This window comes from Psittacula echo (genome assembly GCF_963264785.1).
Source record: "Psittacula echo genome assembly, chromosome: Z".
In the NCBI taxonomy this organism is placed as follows: domain Eukaryota; kingdom Metazoa; phylum Chordata; class Aves; order Psittaciformes; family Psittacidae; genus Psittacula; species Psittacula echo.
In genome coordinates, this window is record NC_137742.1 from 42,413,013 (window position 1) to 42,430,965 (window position 17,953).

Here is a 17,953-nt window from a genome sequence, read left to right on the forward strand (position 1 = left end):
CTTTCTGCCCCTGGTAAGGACGAACAGGAGGTATTGCTGCGTGGTCTGTACTTTAGCTCTGCGCTGCCTGTATACACAGGCATGTGGGCAAACTGGAGGCTTTAAAGACACCCTTTCAGCCCTTTCCTTAAACTTTGCGCTAAAGAACATCTAGATGTTGGTTTCTATACAGAGCTGGTGTTTCATTGTTATGTTTTCAGCACCTGTCAAGATAGACAAGAGCTCACCCTGCTCTGTGATCCACCAGTGGCTATTAATCAAGGCTGACACACTCCCAGTGCAGATCATGCAGAGCGCACAACCTGCTTGCAGTTCTCCCTGACACCCCTCTTGCACCAATTTGTCATTTGAAATCCCAGTCCTGCAAGGCTGCATGTATATATGAATTTGCTACCAGTGGAGCTTTGAATAGGCATGGATCTGGTTGCAAGATGAGGACCTTATTTTATCTGTAGTTGGTGTTTTCAAATAAATATCAATCAGTTTTCAGTATACAGCAATTTTGAATTTACTGCAGGAATACAGTATCACTCAAACTAAGATAATATCACCACTGAAGCTTTTAAACTGTATTGTTAATTAGACCATGTGGTTTTGATGGACTTTTTAAAGCTATTAAAATTTACATGTTGCAGATTGAAATAATTAGTTCTCTTTCACGTGTTTGACAGAATTGTGAATGGCGTTTTAAATTTGTTTCTTACGGTTGAGTTGCTTTGAAATGTACCTAGGAGGAGAATCTTTATATCCTTCAGTGATGTGGGTGCTATGTGTGTGTTGAAAAGACATACCTTTCTTTTTCCGTATGCTTTTACTAATTTTTTTTCCTTTTTTATTTTTAATCAGAAAGTTTCGATGGCTGTCAGTGGCTTGCATTTTGAGTTGGTGTGTAAATTCAAAAGCACACTGAACAAAAGGTGAACAAAAGGAAAACAGTTCTCCTTTTAGCCAGGTTGTAAAATAGCTCTTTGGGAAGCAAAGGTGTAATTCCTGGCAAGTAACAGCATAAACTGATCCTCCCCTTACCTGATATAAGTCTCGCAGATAAACACCAAACATGACTGTCTGTTAGAGAGGTTATTTCAAGCCCTGCATGTATTTGAGAAGCAAAGAAAATAAAAGGAAGACTCTGTACTTAATAATTTAGAAAACCAATAATTTGTTTTTTTTCTGATCTTCATTTATAGCACCAGCAACAAGTGGTGCAGGCTGTGGAGCGTGCCAAGCAAGTGACCATGGCAGAACTGAATGCAATCATTGGGGTATGTGGTCTTTCCATTTTAGCTCTAATAGCATTTGTAAGTAGCTTTTCTTTCTCTCTTGTATGAACTCATTTTCATCAGGTGGGCAAAAGTTGTGAGCAGTAGTGAAGTTCAGTAGCTTGATCTTCATAGAATCTAATTACTACCTGAAGACTTCTGTTTGCACTGTGCTGAGAAAACTAACAGAGTGATTAATGTCTGTGTTTTATCCATTTCCTGAAGCTTGGTCTGAATCTTTTTTTGTTGTCCTTTTTGCTTCCTTTGCATGCCGTGTGGCAGTCTGCTTCTGCAGCTGTGGTAACAGGTAGCCTTCATATGACATACTTGTGCTTTATAAGGGTTTTTCGCATCACTGCAGCCAGCATCTCTTTGGACAGCATCTTATGTGGCTCAGGACTGTGAATATTCACCACACTTTTCATTTTTACATGACAAAATAGATGTTACTTAAAAAAAAAAAAAAAGCCCATGAGCAAAAAAGAAAACAAACCAAAACAAAAAACCAAACAGCCAACCCAAATCAATGACAAAATGACGTGTCACCAGTACACTCATAGGCGTGCCTGCTCTTACTCATCTCAAAACAGTGGTATATAGAGCCCCTGTTGTAAAAGCTTTACGTCCAGCTCCATTAGCATGGTAGAGCAGTCCTGTGAGATTTTATGAGTGTGGGCAGCCACAGTGTTTACATTTTACAGCTGGAGAGGAAAGGCATAACAACGAAAGCTGTGACTGTTCACACTACATAAAATAAAGGTGAGAAGTCATAGCTTAATAGCACATTATTCACATGTGTAATTATGCAGCTGGTGCAAGCAGTTGTTTAAGTTATTCTAATGAAGGCTCTACAACTGTACTTCCCATCTTCTGCGCCCTCCCAAATGCCTTTTCTTTTGTGTATAGATTATACATAAAAGTCTTTTCACTTTTTTTATTCAGTGTATCAAACACACTTTGAAATGCTAATTATTCCATTTACTTTCATTAAAATTCAAATTGCTGAGTGAAGATGTGGATAAGGGTCGCCGAATAATCAATCTGAAGTGAAGATATTGCTTCAATTATGCCTCTGTCTTTTAACAAGGAAATCAGGGCTCTCTGATCATTGCTGATGGTAGTGTAGAGCAGTGGTCTGATTTTAGCTTGTTTTTAATAGGTTCTTTCTAACTCTGTGTTGTATCCCTTTGACCACAAGAAAACACTGGTAGTCAATTAGAAGATATAAATGGAAAAGAGTAACCTTTATTTCCTCTGAAGTGCCTATTAGAAAGAAGGGGGTGAATTGGAGCGAGTCGTGTAGAATCATGAATAACATTTGTTATACGTCTTTTACGCTCCAGTGGGGAGAGCGGGAGATGAATAATTTCCCAATTAGTTTTCATTACCGTACAAAAATATTGCCTTCTATTAACATTCTTTGCATAAAGTAAGTAGCTAAAGGTTAACTTCTTTGTTAAAGAAGTTTGTATACGTGTGCCAACATAGCGTGTTTGTATATTTGCACATCCCATTTTATGTGTGTGTGTGTACACACTTGTGTATCAATACTTCAGAGTCTACTTGTGTTCATTTTTGCCATTCACCTTTGTAAATATTAGGTGACTGCTAAAAGCAGTTTGTTTTCTGGTAAGACTGTGTTGATTGATGTGACGTTATAGATACTGGCTGTTGCAACGTTACTTAAGTTTATCCTGCTTTCATGAACCACTAAACCACACAGAATAAATATAAGCAGGCTAGATACCTGTCTGGGAGCCTGGCAGTAACTTTTGTTGGTCTTCTCCCACCAGACAGAAATAAATTTTCTGTTTTGTTGTTGTGGTCTGAATTTATCTCTTCAAGTCAATTGAAATTTTGTGGCCTTAAATTTTCATAATGTCTGAATTTGGTATCGTGCATTAAAATTGGACAGCTCTCACCTCCCTCATAAGACTGATTTTTACCTTGCTAGACTGATTTTTACCTTGCTATACTGGCTTTTTTGAATCCTATTTTATATTGATTTAGGAAATACCCTATGGCCGTCGCTTTAGTTTTAGAGAAACAGGAGTGATACAGACTGTGTTCTTTAGGTTTAAAGAGAAGTAATCTAGTCCAATCTTTAAGAGATTAATTACCAAAAAAAAAAAAAAAAAATGAACAGGTAGGACAGCAACTTACCAAAAAAGCTGAAGTTCTGATTGCAGGAATACCCACAATAATAATAAGTCTGCACTTAGGTTTAAAGTCTGAAAATGTAACATGGGACTAAAAGATGCTTTTCATACTTTGTAAAGTGAATACAAATAAAAATAAAACTACATAATTAGAAATCATTGCTTTTCTATATCTCTAATTATGTTGTGTTATATTATTTTACTGGCTGATAAGTCTCATAGAGTTTGTGTTCTTTTAACACTGTGGTATTTTAAAAACTTCTGAAGTTGTTTGCTCTTTAGAGTTTTTAAAAATGTGTCTTTAGTTATCCATTGAACTGTGTATCAGAGAAAGACAGAAAAGTGTTTGGGTTTTTGAAGTGCAACTGTATATCAAGCTTCTTCTAGCTTTGGGAGGCCAAATTCAGTTCACCTCACTCATACTAAACCCCATTTGGTTCCAACAGGGGATCCCTGGGTTTGAGTTTAAAATCGATTTTACCAGAATTGAGGAAGGTGCAAGAAAAGAATTGAATGTGCACAAATCATGTCTCTCCTTGTGTTTCACATGTATATGTTTTTGTGTGAATTTGATCTGATTTAATGGAATCTGATGAAGCACCTTTTAACTTTGCAGTATTATTCTATCTTTATTGGTAAATGAATGAAATCACTGATCCATGCAGTTTAAATGCAAAATACTGAAGTGAGCCTGGAACCCCGAGAGACTGCTTGTTCTCCTGACAATAAACTAGTTGTGTTTAATGGAATGAAACACAGTTATAATGACTTCTTTCACAGGTCATGTTCAGTTTAAAACTGTTGATGGGCTGAAACAAGTTGAGTATCATCTATCTTCTTCTAGAGAGATGCAGGGAGAAAAAAATATACTAGAATTAAGTATCATAAGCATGCTGCAGGAGGACTGTAAATCTGCAGGCATCCAGACTCTGCATCTGTTGTACAGAGTTCCTGCTCAGAGCATTTGTATGGCACATCCAGAGCTCCTTTCCAGGTTGGGCATATGAGGATGAGCAGTGTGATGTTATGCAGTTGATCTTGTCATGTGTCATAGCTGCCATGTTTTTAAAATTAAAATCTGCAAGATCACATTGTTGGAACAACTCACAAACTGTAGTCTTAAATCAGTAAGATGATCTAATTAGGAGTGATGTTTTCATTTCCTGTATTATTAAATTGAGTCTTCTAACTCTCTTAAAATGTTTTTGTTTTGTTTTGAGTTTTTTGTGGTTTTTTTTTTTTTTTTGTTTTTTTTTGTTTTTTTTGTTTTTTTTTTTTTTAATCCATTATACTATATAATCAGAGCATGCTGTGTGAATGTGGTTATGTTTTAATAAGGATACCAGAGAACTAACTTGTAACTTTATAAGAATTTTATCAGTGTTTCCCCCCCATGCCCATTTAAAATAGTCTGGTTTCTACTGCAGTTAGGTAGTGAGGCAGAAATAGAGGCTACTGCTTGTGTCTCTGTTTATCACATGGAAAGAGATAAATGTACCAAAACCTTAAGAACAGGCATGTGATGGTGTTCAAAGAAAATGCAGTTTAGCACAAGAAATGCTGAACCTCAATTTTTAGCGGTGACATTTTAATGATAGGAAGCCTGCAAAATTATTTGCCATCAATTGTGAAGGCAATAACAAGCCTTGGTGGTTTTTCACACCCTCTGTGTTAAGTGCTTTCAGAATGACAGCGTAAACTGTGTTGGAGAACTCCAAGGAAGTAAAACTGATTAAAATGTTCATGCTTGAATGGTGCTGATGGAAGAGTTCATTTGGACTTTCTCTACCTCCTGCAGCTCAAGCTGAAATATTAAAATTCAGTGGATTTAAATCTCTCTCCCCTCAGCTCAGGAAAAAAACATTACATTTTAATAGGTTTTAAACTCATAATTCATTGGTTTAGAGCAGCACTATTAAATCTATTTAAATATTACTTGTATTGCTGAGGAAATGATTTAAATTATTTTTCCTTTACCATTCTATACATCTGAGTGGAAAAAAAAAAAAAGGCTTTTGTTTAATTTCTAAGCATTTTGTTTTACCATGTCACTTTTATTCTTTAAAAAATAAGCAAATGGCAGTTACTGGAAGAAAGGACTCCTTCTGTATTGTCACGCATAATCATCACGCTATAAAGTTCCTTCTTAAATACACTGCTTGTCTCAATTTCTGCCATGTGTTTGAAGGTGAGGAGCTTGTTTGACCCACCTCGAAAGGTGCATAGTTTTTGGTTGCTTTCAAGCGAGTAGTCCATTTTGCAGTTGCAGATAACAACACCTGTTTAAGAAATACCAGTGTACCATCACAGGCGAGGAAACCTTTGGAGGCGGTACGATACAGATACAAGCACACAAGTTGTCATAAAAGCTTAGCATTAGTACATGCGTTCGCTGGCATGGCACCAGTGGTCCAGGGCTCTTGCCAAATGCCGAGGTGCTTTTTTGCCTTGGTGTGTAACGTACAGAATCATCTCCCAGTCCTCACAGAGGGTGGGTTGTTTCTGCCTCCTGTCTCTGCTTGTGCTGTGAGGAATAGCAGGGGGTTTTGGTTGAGCCAGTGCAGCTGAGGGGAAATGTTTTGATTCCAGTTTGCATGGCAAAGTTTTTTCTTGCCAAGTGTGTGCATTCAGAAACTGGAGCTTCAGGGAGTACGTGGAAGGTAGTAGAACAAGCAAGTATGTGTAGCTCAGGAGCAACAGTTACTCGTCTCTCCAGCCCTTCTGTATTGCATGTTCAAAGGCTTATTTACCTGTGATTAAAGCTTAAATGCTGTAAACCAGGTTGGTCACCTGCTGTATGTTGTACACAGATTGTACCAGCAGGAAAGTGGCAGACAAGGTTGACTTAGTGGGTATGTGTTTTGAGTTGTGTTTTTTTGTGTACCCTAAAAAAATGTTGAAATTCATTCCTTCCCATTTAATTGCTCATTTGCTGTTTTTATATTGAGGACGTGTGATCCTAAGATCCTGCAAATCTTCTGATGCTGCCTATTGCCTGAAATTGAATTGCAGAAGAAATTATACAAGGCTTTTTAGTGAGCGCCTTTTGGGTTTGAATTATTCATCTGAAATCTGGCTAGGTTAAAGACACCTTGTTCTTTGGGAGGAAAGATGTGTAGATGTGTTTTCTAGGGATTTTTCTTCTTCTCCTGCTATTCCTGGGTGTCAGCTTCAGAGGGAGCCTTGCAGGTGAGGCCTAATTTAAATAAATCTCTTTCGTATGCAGCATCAAGCTGAAAATAAGGCACAGGATGATATTTTTAGGGATTTTTGAGGGGCTTGGAATGGAAATAATTCCAGGTTCCATATTTACTGGAAAAAAAAAAAAAAGCTCTGAGGATGGATTTTAAATACTGTTGCTACACTTGGAATAGGGTGCCACTGTTTTCCTTTTTTTCACTTATTTCCAGTAGCTGTGGTAGCTGCTGAATTTATGTTGGTCTGTCACTATATGATCAGTGAGTAACATTGTGGTGTGAAGTGCAGACAACTTTATTACATCTCACTGCCAGTATGCTCATGCCAGAGGCCCTACTCGTTATGCTTAAGTAAGTGCGTATGACATGAGTGTTATGGCTCGCATACTGTACCTGATCAGGCAGGAAAGCTGACTTCTGCCTCCATGTTTTTCAAGGTTTTCCAATTCGTGGCTCTAAAGCTATGTGACCACCTTATTTTTTTTTAATTACCATTAATCAGTGAAGATAGGAGAGGTCCTAAGGAGAATTTTCTTCATGTTTTACAGCATGAATATATGCAATATTTTATTTATGACTTATTTTTGTATGCTGTCACTAAACACACAGTAGAAAGGAGAAAACCCTGTTGCCAGGGTGGTCTGTATTCAAGTGTATGGAAGCTCTCTCTACCCAAACATGGATGCTCCCATCAGACTCCTGGTCCATTATATGCTATATATTACCTTCAGTGATGGCTCTATACCAGTGCTTTGGAGAAGAAGAAGAGGTGTTTAAAGGATGTTTAGTTTTGAAGTATTGTGAAGGCAAGGGGTTCCTAAAAATGCTTCATTGCAAAATCAGCAGTGTTCATGTACTCAGTGGAGGTACAGTCCCTATAAATATGTACCCTTGCTGAACAGCATAACCTCACTAAAGCAAGGGTTTTAGTGCTTAACTGGGATGGACAATAAAACACTGCATAGGGAAGGCATTACAGTGTTCTGCATGGGGCCAGAGCTGCACCAGAAATGGCAGATTTCAAAAGACAAAGAAAGAATGGATCAGTCCAGGCAACTCAAGCAAAGACAATTTGCTGAAGTCCAACGCAGTGTGTGTTTGCATGTTGTAAGCATGATGAAACATAATGTTAACACTTACAGAGTTATGGAGCCTATGCTTCTCAGTAATTGCTATCCAAAAATTTGACTTGCTAAGGATTGACTTTAAAAAATGCATTAAAGAAATGCATGTGTGGGGTGCATAACATGCATCTCTCTTACGCTAAGACTGCATGGCTCTTAGACTATAACTTGTGAGGAATCTTAGAAGTAAATTACAGCTGCCACAGTAAAAGCTCTGGTGATAAAATTGCATATAGATTTAGCAACTCGGGTCTCTGTGACCAGTGGTGTTGCTTAAGTTTTCTTCTAGCTTTTATTGTTTGATTCATTATACATCTCAGATAGTGCTTTTTCCACTTTCCAGACGTGTTTATGTAGACAAGGTTTCAGAAACTTTTTCATGTGAGGACCATAGAAAAGGTTATTTAGGACTCTGCTGGGAAAAGTATAGGCATCATTCTTCATTTTCTAGTTCTAAGGAAAAGGACCAAGATTCAAGCAGACACAAGAGAGACACCATTTTCCTACTGTCAGTCCATAAGAGAGAAAATCTCTTCCTAGTGCCTGTGGGTAGGATATGTGGAGCACCTGGTAAATACAGTACTTCAATCACTGTGTACATAGATAGCCAAAGCTGATTTTTGCCATCTATTCATCTGTAACAGAAGACACCCAGTTGCTGCCATCGTTATTCTTTTCTCTGCATTTGTTCTTATGAAATGGTTTTGAAGAGCATGTGTGGTACATTTCATGCCAATGGTGCTTGATATGGTAAGACATTGAACTTTACTGGCATTTGGTGCTTTTTGCTTTCTCTTGCAGGAGATGTGGATTTTATTTTCCTTAGCAATTTATGGGAGAGAAGGAAGAAGGGAGCTTAAGTGGCATGATTTATGCAAGAGTTTTTTCCTTTAATAGTGATAATAGGAAGTGATTTTAAAAAGCCTAATTTTTTCTCCATCTGCCTCCAGAGGGAAACTGAGGTGGAGAGGAGTCCTGTATGCAGAAGGAACTACTGAACTCCAGGATTCTGGAGGCAGGTGCACTTGGCCTTTTGTAAGGAACTAGGTTTTCCCGTTATTAAAATGCTGACCTTTTTACCACAAATCTTGTATTTGCCAGTGGGTTGTATTAATTTTTGTTACTTTTGTTCATGCTGCTTCACTGAGTAAAGAGAAGTCATAAGGGAGTAAGGGAGGACAAATGATGAAACATGTATCCTGACGGATAGATATTCCTATATATATGATTAAGAACGGAAATGTGCTCTGCATATATTGCCTTTCATCTCACAATATGATTCGGGAGATGACTTTTTGTTCCTAGATCACTTAAAAGATCTGTGAGGCAATTTGTAGAGATACGATTCTGATAGTTTCTTTTGTTATTTATGTAGGAGTTCTAAATGCTCCCCTTCTGATTAATGACAGCTATTGATTTTTTTCCTTCCTCCCATAGTTTTCTTAGTGGAGCTTGCTTTCCTCCTGTAAATCAGCATCCTCAAAGGCTGAAATCACTGTTCTCAGAGAGTAAGAAGCTTGGCATTTGCTTTTCTTTTTTTTTTTTTTTTTTTTTTTTATTATTATTATTATTATCATTATTGGTCTCCTTATTTTCTCTCCTTTTCATTGTTTTTCATTCTTTTTCCTAGATTTTGTCTAAACTTGTGCATTCATTCCCCTTTGTGGACAGAAACTGTGTTTTCCAGTAGATCAGCTTTGTCTGAGCGTTTAGAATTCTCACCAGTCTCTGATACCTTTCTTTCACACTAGGCATGTTCAGTTGCAAAATAATCACTTTCCCTTAAAGGAGTAAGGATAGTATGTAGCTCCACCCTACATCTGTACCACGGTCTCTTTATGGCAAGCTTGCCATATCCTATATATGCATATAGTTCCAGGACCGTTCCACTGAAGGAACTGCTGCATGACTCTTTGTATGCTCTTTTGCTGTGTTGTATCTTAACATCAGAAAAAACACTTCTGTAATGGCAAGCCAGAAGAGACAGAAATGTACAAAAGAAGTGCAGACAGTGCACATCATGTCAGGGGTGCGAACAGGCATGATAGATAACAATACATACCATCCCAAGCACGCTCAGAACTGCGTGTGCCAAAGGACTTCCTTTTCTTGCTGGTCTCTAAACCATTGTCATTGATACTTTGTACTGTCAAGTTTTTGGTTTTATGTCTTTATTTCCTCTTCATCTTGGTTACTGTTTTGTCTGTATGCTATCTTATTAAGGATTCACTCTGAGCAATACGTCACTTCATCTAACAAATTTCAAACAAACAAGCTATTTTATCCAGATATTTTAAGATCTTCTCCCAGTACTGGAGGTGTGGGTAGTACATACATGTATATAGATATAAAGTAATTTTGAGACATTAGTTTGGTAACATTATAAATGTCTTCAGGTTAGAGGAGTATGTTCAGGTTGTTTGGATAATGCCTATGAGTTTTCAGGGTCTGCAAAAGCAAAAGTGGTAGATTACTGCGACACAGAGCTGCTTGGAAAGTATCCAGTGAAAACTTGGACCTTTTCCAGGAAAATAGGCTTTGAATGCACTGACTATAACAAGAGAGCATTCAAAGCTAATTTGTTAGTGGGTTTATTATCGCACTTTACTTTAAATTTGATCTCTTAAGATGTGTTGGGAAAAGAATTAAGCTAAGCATCAATATTTAGAATTGCAGTTGTAAAAATTGGTGATACTCAGATAATAAGCTTTTGCAAAGCCTTTTTGCCCCTTTGTTTAGGCATGGCTTTGGAGTTATTTTACTCCTCAATGTTGGCTGTTTAAGAGAATATATAGAAAATTAAAAAAACCTAGCAGATTAGTAGCAACCAGCTGTTATCTTGATTTGACATGTGTCAATATGTCTTGAAAGTTTTACTTCAGTCTTTACTACTGAACTGATTTAAATAATCATCATCCTAAACTTATTACCAAAAACAATGCAGTCTTCTTGTTTGAGGTCTTTCTGATTGCTGGGTTCACCCTTGCTCTTACATTTTCATGGGTTGGATGTTTCTTAAAAACACTGCAGTCTATTTTGCAATTCTTTAGGGCATGTTTCTTGATACCTAACTGATGCTGGTTTTATTTTTAAATAGTTCTGCAAAGTGTACAAAATAATAAAGCCTGCTGTACTGCCTTTGCAAGTTTTCACCTATTATGCACTGATGCTGAAAATGTATGCTTGTCCTTATGCATACTGTAGTCAACTGTGATGGGATTGTCTAAAGTTAAGCACATGCTAAGAGTTCATAAATAACATGACTAAGGATGACAAATTAAAGAGGAGATGGAGGAGTGGGAAGTGAAAGCATTACAGCAACATCAAAAAAAAAATTATGTGGTTGCTCAGCTGGCTCATTTTCAGGCTTTGCTTGCAAGTTTTTAGATTGTGTCAGATTTTATGATCTAAATTCATGGTATAGGCAGAAACAAATATAAACTTTCTTCTACAGTAGAATATTTCTGTGTGGAGAATATCTGTCAGTTGTCTTACTCCTCCATATCTTTGGCGTTTTGGTGACTAGAGGAGCCCACTTTTATTTAATCACTTTGTAGTACTAAGGTGATGCCCAGTTGGTTAAGGAATTCTCTGTGGTTTTGTAACTTCTGCTGTAACCAAGTGGCTGGTGATACCCATGGGCAGTGGAAAAGCAAAACCAAGCTGCTAATGCTGTGAGCATTTGAATATAGTAATAGGTACCAGAGGTCTAGAAATGAGAGATGCTATATCACTTTGGCTTTACCTTCTTGTGTGTGCCCGTTAGCAAACAGTGCTTAATTATGTGATCATGTCCTTTTTTTTTTTCCTGTTTGCTGTATCGTATTTCGAGAGTAAAAGTCTGCCCAGTATTTGACTTGAATTTTGTCATTTCTGGTTTTGGACCAGTGCCTCCCTTTTGCCATACACTATTGCTCATTGTGTTGGAGGAACTCATAGTCCTTTCCTGTACCAATTCCACCATCCTTCCGTTGTTGAATTTTTAGTCCCACACCAGTCTAACATGCACAACGCTGCCCATGTCGGTGTGGCACGGGCATTCAGGGCTATATACTGGAATTTTGAGTGTTAGTTCAGATTTGCTTAACAGTCTGGTTTTCATACTGAAGTATTTTCTTTGTGCTGTTACAATGTGACCAAATTTCTGCTGTACCAGTGAATGAACCTTTTGTGACTGTGGGGGTCATGTTCCATGGTCTTTTCAGATTCCATGTTCCCATCAGTTTCCATAAAAGAGCTTGGTCTCTTTAGAAAAGCTCTCCATGGCAGGAAGGTTGTGTTTTGGTTTGGTTTTGATTTGTTTGTTTGTTTTCCTCCTACTCTCTCCTGTTATTTTCAGACCTCTCTACAATTCATCTTGGAGTGAAAACACATTGGTTCTTGGCCAGGAGAGACTAGGCCAGCCATGCTGTTCAGAGTGTTCTCAAGCCTCTACACACTGAAGATTCATTACCCATACTACTCCTAATGCCCGTATTATGCCTGGGAGGCATTAATGTTGTTGAGTACATCCAAAGTGCTCTCTGTGCTATGTAGAGATGTTCCTAACAAACACTAGTAAAAAAGAGGATTGCATTTGTAGAGCAGTTCTCTTCAAGCTCTTTGGAAACCATCCTGCATTGATAGGGGTCATATAATGCAAATTGAGTAGGTCAGTAGGGAGATATGTGTGAATTGTACAGTGAGTGTGACACTGTGAACTGTCAGTGAGTATACCTGGTATACTTTGGTCAACAGTGTAATTAGTTAACAGAGGGAAACCTCTGTCACTGTTGATATGCTCGGGCTCTTCTCAAAGCCTTTGCTTTCACACCCAGATTCAGGCAGACATCTTCTTGCAGTTGTTTATAGCACATTCTGTAATAGAAATGGGAAATTCCTGTTTTAAAGTGAGACTCCAGAACACAGATTATTTTGTCCATTCCATTCTTTATCTTGCTGCCCTCCTTCCCCTTCCCCAAGTCAGGCATGCCAGATTGTTCCCTTGGTGCAAGGCAGCTGCGTTCCAACCCTGAAGCTAAACAATACACTGTTGTCTCTTGCTTCATTTTGTTGTAGTTAATTAAAAATTCTGAGAAATTAAGCATCTTCCATAAAAGCATCAAGCAAGCAAAATGTGCTCGATGCTTTGTACAAGAAGGAGCACCTGCTGGAATGACATGGGGTAGCAAGCAGGGAAAGGATTGAGGTGGAAAGGATTCCACTTGGAAAAATATTCGAGTCTTCCATTTTTTTGTTGTCTATTTTCCATTTGCCTTCCCTCCCCCCTTTCTTTTTGGGTTTTTTCCCACTCACCTATTTGGTTCATTCCCTTCCTTTCCCTGGTACTGATTTGGGTCAGATGACTTGCTCATGCCACCATCAGCCTGATTCCGCTGCCTGGATTGTATTTCCAAGAGTAAGAGAATGATCTGCATTTTCACAAGGGGTTGATGAGAGAGGTGAGTGTGCAGTGTGCCACTTGAATTACCTAGCGCGCCCAGTGTGACTCTCAATCTTACTTTCAGCTCACCCTTACATAAAGGTTCATGGTAGGAAGGGGAGGGGAAAAGGAAGTGAACAGTGTATTGTCTCTTGATTGAGTAAAGAGCTGGGTTACAAGGTGGAAAGTGAATTTAGGTTCAAATGAAAACCAAACAAAAGTAGGACTTGAATCTTGTCAATTAGGAATTTAAAATGGATTTTTTTATGCAAAGCAAGTTAAGTTTTTATTTCTTCTTCTTCCAAAGTCCTGTATGCAGATGTGCAGGGAGGAGAGAACAATCCTAGAGGACTTCTGATTCAGTTTACCCTGAGTTTTGAGCAGTGACTGCTTGAAAACAAAAAGAAAATTTCAGAGCTAATCTAGTTACTGTATGAGCACAGATTAGTTGGACAGTTAGTGAGCAAGCCTTAGACCTGAACAGATCTCTCCTGGGATATATTTAACATTACTTCTTTCACCCGTTTGCTTTTGTTTTCCCTGCCTTCCCTATGAGTAGCAACAAACAATCTATCTACCCTACAATGGTTAATATAGCACAGAGCTTGATGCAGCCGTGGTTGAGGTCAAGCACTCCAATTCGAACCTCTCAAGGGCTTTCTGTATGTGTTGCCAGTGTACTGGTAAAAATGACTTTAAACTCTTGTCAGCGCAGTTACTGGTGCATGCATCACAGTCCCACTCAAATAAACCTGTCACAACACAGAGTCAGCAGCTAGAGAAGAGTACGAGGGCAGGCCTCTAGCTTTTCATTCGAGCATCACTAAACGTGCACAGAGTGCCCAATTATTTCAGCATTATTGAGCAAGCCTACAGGAAGACCCAAGCCTTGCTACATTAGATTTTCTTTAGTAATTTGCTGAAGTACCGCTGAGGACACTTAAAGGGCTTAAAACGGTGGCTGCAACCAGTTTCCTTTTCTGGATTGTTAATTCAGGTTTTCTCTTTCAAATTAACTCTCACTGCCTGCTGTGCAGTAGCGCTGGGAGAACTGTTTAACACTAATTTTCTCAATTTTCAGCCTTTTTTTTTTCTTCATTATATAACTGCTTTTATATAGTTACATATGTTTTGATTAGACATGTACGTGGTGCGCTTCAGATAGGAAGAGTAAAATGTAATACCTCTGTCAGAGAAATAAAAATTTCACCAAAACTATAAAATGCTTTTCCTTTTTTTTTTTTTTCCTGTTGTTGTTGTTGTTCCTTTAATTCATACTGCAGTTTACCGGTTGTGTTGTGTCCAAGCGTATGGGCAATTTTAAAATGCCAGGATGTTGGTGGGAGTTGATACCTGGATCAGGCAGCTGCATCTGTTGATCTGATCAATCTCACTTCATGTACTCCTGTACGATTGGACAGACCCCAGCTCTCCGAACAAATTCAGTATCTGTGTTTCCTTTTTCACAGCAGCAACAACTCCAGGCCCAGCATTTGTCACATGGACATGGTCTTCCTGTGCCGCTCACTCCGCACCCCTCAGGCTTGCAGCCTCCAGCCATCCCACCCATTGGCAGCAGTGCTGGTCTTCTGGCACTGTCCAGTGCGCTGGGGGGGCAGTCCCACCTCCCAATTAAAGACGAGAAGAAGCACCATGATAATGATCACCAAAGAGGTAGGCATTGCCACTTGAGTGTGTGCTTTCACCCATTCCTCTTTTCTTCTTTTCTTTTTCTTAAACTTTTCTCTTTAAAAAAATGAAGAAAACAAAAAACCGGGGGTGGGGGGTAAAAAACCCTCTAGTTTTCACGAGAATTCACAAGCTAATTACATCAGTATTTATTACGTAGTAGCTGCCAGAAATTATGTTAAAATGCTGGAAATCCAGTTTTATAAATGTGGCTGTATAGTATTAATAATTAACTGTACAGAAAAGTTAACATCTGTGCGATTTATTATTTAAGAGACATCAGGATTCTTCCCTCCAAGTATGATAAATGTATAATTTTATGTAAACTAACTAGTACTCTTTTCTTTCTCTTTGCCACCGCCTCCTCCCCTCCTTGTGCACGGGGGCTGCTCTGCATGCAGACAGAGACTCCATCAAGGTAGGACTCCATTTCATAGGTGAAGGAGGCGGCTCAGAAGAACTGCACACTGCAGTTTTCTGAAGCATGGCCCAGGGTGGTGGAAAAAGTCACAAAGTGAAACCAGGTTGTGACACTCGTGTTTATTAGCAGAGCCCTGCGTAGACTGTCTGTCACACTTAGAAAGCGGCAGGTAGTGGGGCAGCTGGGATTCTAGGCAGTTTGCTGGAACAGCACTCAGGGGCTGTTCCTGGATATAAGGAAAGGGCTGCCCGGGGTCTCTGCTCAAGCTTCTGAGATACAAAGAGTTAGCTTTAAGTCGTTTGGAGTCTGTAAACAGTAATTCTGATACATCCTTATGATGCAGTTGTGTAAGGAGAGTTCTGTTGCTCACAGGGGAGTGGTGGGGTGCTGCCTGCCTGCTGTCCTTGCCAAAGCAGTTGAGAGAAGAAAGCTGCTGTTCTGTAGACCGACAAAGGTGATACTTGCACTGGGAATTCTGCCTTCCTTTTCCATGAATTAATTTTCAGGTTCTGAATGACTCTTCAGCATACGTGTGTGCACCATCCTGTGCATGGTAGTATTATAAGTAGCTTCAATACACACCTTGCTGCTCATGTAATTTTGAGCATTCAGTGATGCATGCGACTACAGTTCAGCGTGTGTGCCTGGATGCTTGTACATACTGGATAGCCACCAGAGCCTCTCAAAGGCTCCTACGGTTTTAATGCTGCAAGTGGGGAGGTGCATCTTGGCCCTGCCCTCTCCTGAATTAATCTGCTCTCCTCACGGCCTCTGGCAGTTTACTAGCTCGCAGAAGACCCAGTTGTTGCCAGCTACGTAGTTACCTGCCCAGCTCTGGATGGCTAGATGTAGTTACAGAGTAGAGCATGAGTGGCTTATGCAATTTTCAGGACCTTTTTTAGGTGATGGTTAGTGTGAAATGAAAGGTAAGTTTCCCTTACAAAGGGCAAGACCAGTGCCCACCTTACTGAGCACTTGTAACAAATTTGCCAAGTTTTTCATAGTGTTTTTTTTTCAGGAAGAGGTATAAGAGGTGTTCACAGCGTGAGTCCTGGATGCATTAGACAAGATTACCCAGAGCTTGCCAGTCAGATGTTAACTGGTGTGCCCTCTACAGCTCTGGGAGGAGCATGGTGCTGAACATGGGCTTTGCCCCAGCCAGGGACTTCTCTGGCTGGCGCTGCCACAAAAGGGGCCATGCTTTTGCTTCTACGTCAGCTCCAAATGGGAATGTGCCCCACAGCCTTCCCCAGCGTGCCCATTCTGCCACTGGCAACTCTGCCATGTCCCAGCCGAGCGCAACTGAGCTGATAGTTGTCAGTTTTGCTATTACCCACAGGGTTCTGCATAACAACCAGGAGCTGACAGGAGCTGTCAGTTTTTACTGTGAGCAGCAGAGGCACTGAAGCTGTCTATCTGCTGACATAAGACAACAGCACATCAGATTTCACTTCAGCTTCCTTGTCATGAGGGCTAGAAACTGGGATTATTGCTTTATGTGGCAAGGCTGGGTGCAGATTAATGATGATTTCCCTAAAACACCCCCTGTTCAATGCGAACGGTAGGTTTAGTCCATTCTCTTTTTTCCCTGCACTCAAACATGCAAGCACAAGTAAGGCAGATACCTAAATGTGGGAATACAAACCCACCTGGTTTCTTTAGCATGTTTGCACACCTGCACAGTTGGAACCACGAGCGTTTCACTCAAGAAGGTATATGAGGAGAACTGCTCTAGTATATGCTGATCGAGTTTTCTAATCAAAATTTGCTAGTCATGTTTCTGTAACGCCTGTGGAATGTTGGGGTGTTTATGCTGGCATGGGTGTTAGATGCAGTGTTTATACCAAAAAGGCTGATTTTGTCTGGGAATGATTAAAAGGTGCTGTTACTGATACAACTTCCAGAGGGAGAGGAGGGCGTCACTGCTTTGTGCCAATTTACTTCAAAATGATAAGTAGATGTTTGTCTTGCACGGTGTTCAGAATGTGAGTTGGCTTGTATGTCAGCATTATGGGTCTTGCTGCCAGCTTTGCAAGGTGAAGTAGTTTGCTGATTTCCTTAAATGTTTTCAGTGATGCCCAGAGTAGCAGTTAGTCGCTTGTTCGATTGATCTGTCCTCCCTTAAGTGGTTCCTGGTTAAGAGAGGCTTTTTATGATTGTCTGGTCTGTGACTTGAAATGGTTTTTGTCAGCCAGAACGTGCCAGTTGCCAGCAGCTGGAGTCTGTGTGCTTGTATGAAATAATTTATTCATGCAGGATAATGCTCCTTAACATTTAACAGGTAATGAACGTGACATAAATTTTCTTCTTGCTTTTAATTTTTCCCTTTCCTCTTCCAATGTGCAAACAGGCAGCTTTGGTACTCTAAATAGTAAGTAATTTTTGGCCATCTGTCAAAAGGAAATTTCAATACAAATTTAAATTAATGGTGCCTGAAAATTTTTATAGCTCCTCTAAAAGCCTCTAATGTGCGGAAAATTCTGAGTCTGCTGGTAGTAATTAGTGTAGCATGTAATGAGGATATGGGCAATGTTATACAGCCCCAGTGTAACGTTTTGATATGGTAGCAAAATTTTGATTTATAGAAGGTTGTGCCTGGGTTTAATTGTGAGAGACACTTTAAAGTGTTTTCTTGCTGATACAGATTATTAAGCAGGGCAGATTTTTAGAATAGCTCATAAA

At 39.5% G+C, this 17,953-nt stretch overlaps 1 protein-coding gene across 10 annotated transcripts in view; it reads left to right on the forward strand.

Moving 5' to 3' along the window:
• Positions 1-17,953, forward strand: part of LOC308231623 (transducin-like enhancer protein 4) — a 100,768-nt gene that overhangs the window by 40,358 nt on the left and 42,457 nt on the right. For 3 of the 10 annotated variants that reach the window (XM_080637256.1, XM_080637261.1, XM_080637260.1), the window contains 3 exons: positions 1,188-1,262; positions 14,634-14,835; positions 15,252-15,268. In XM_080637256.1, the coding sequence (XP_080493382.1) occupies positions 1,188-1,262; positions 14,634-14,835; positions 15,252-15,268 (294 nt within the window). Of the gene's footprint in view, positions 1-1,187; positions 1,263-14,630; positions 14,856-15,251; positions 15,269-17,953 lie in introns of all 10 variants that reach the window. The other 7 variants (XM_080637258.1, XM_080637262.1, XM_080637254.1 and 4 more) reach the window with 4 other exon arrangements.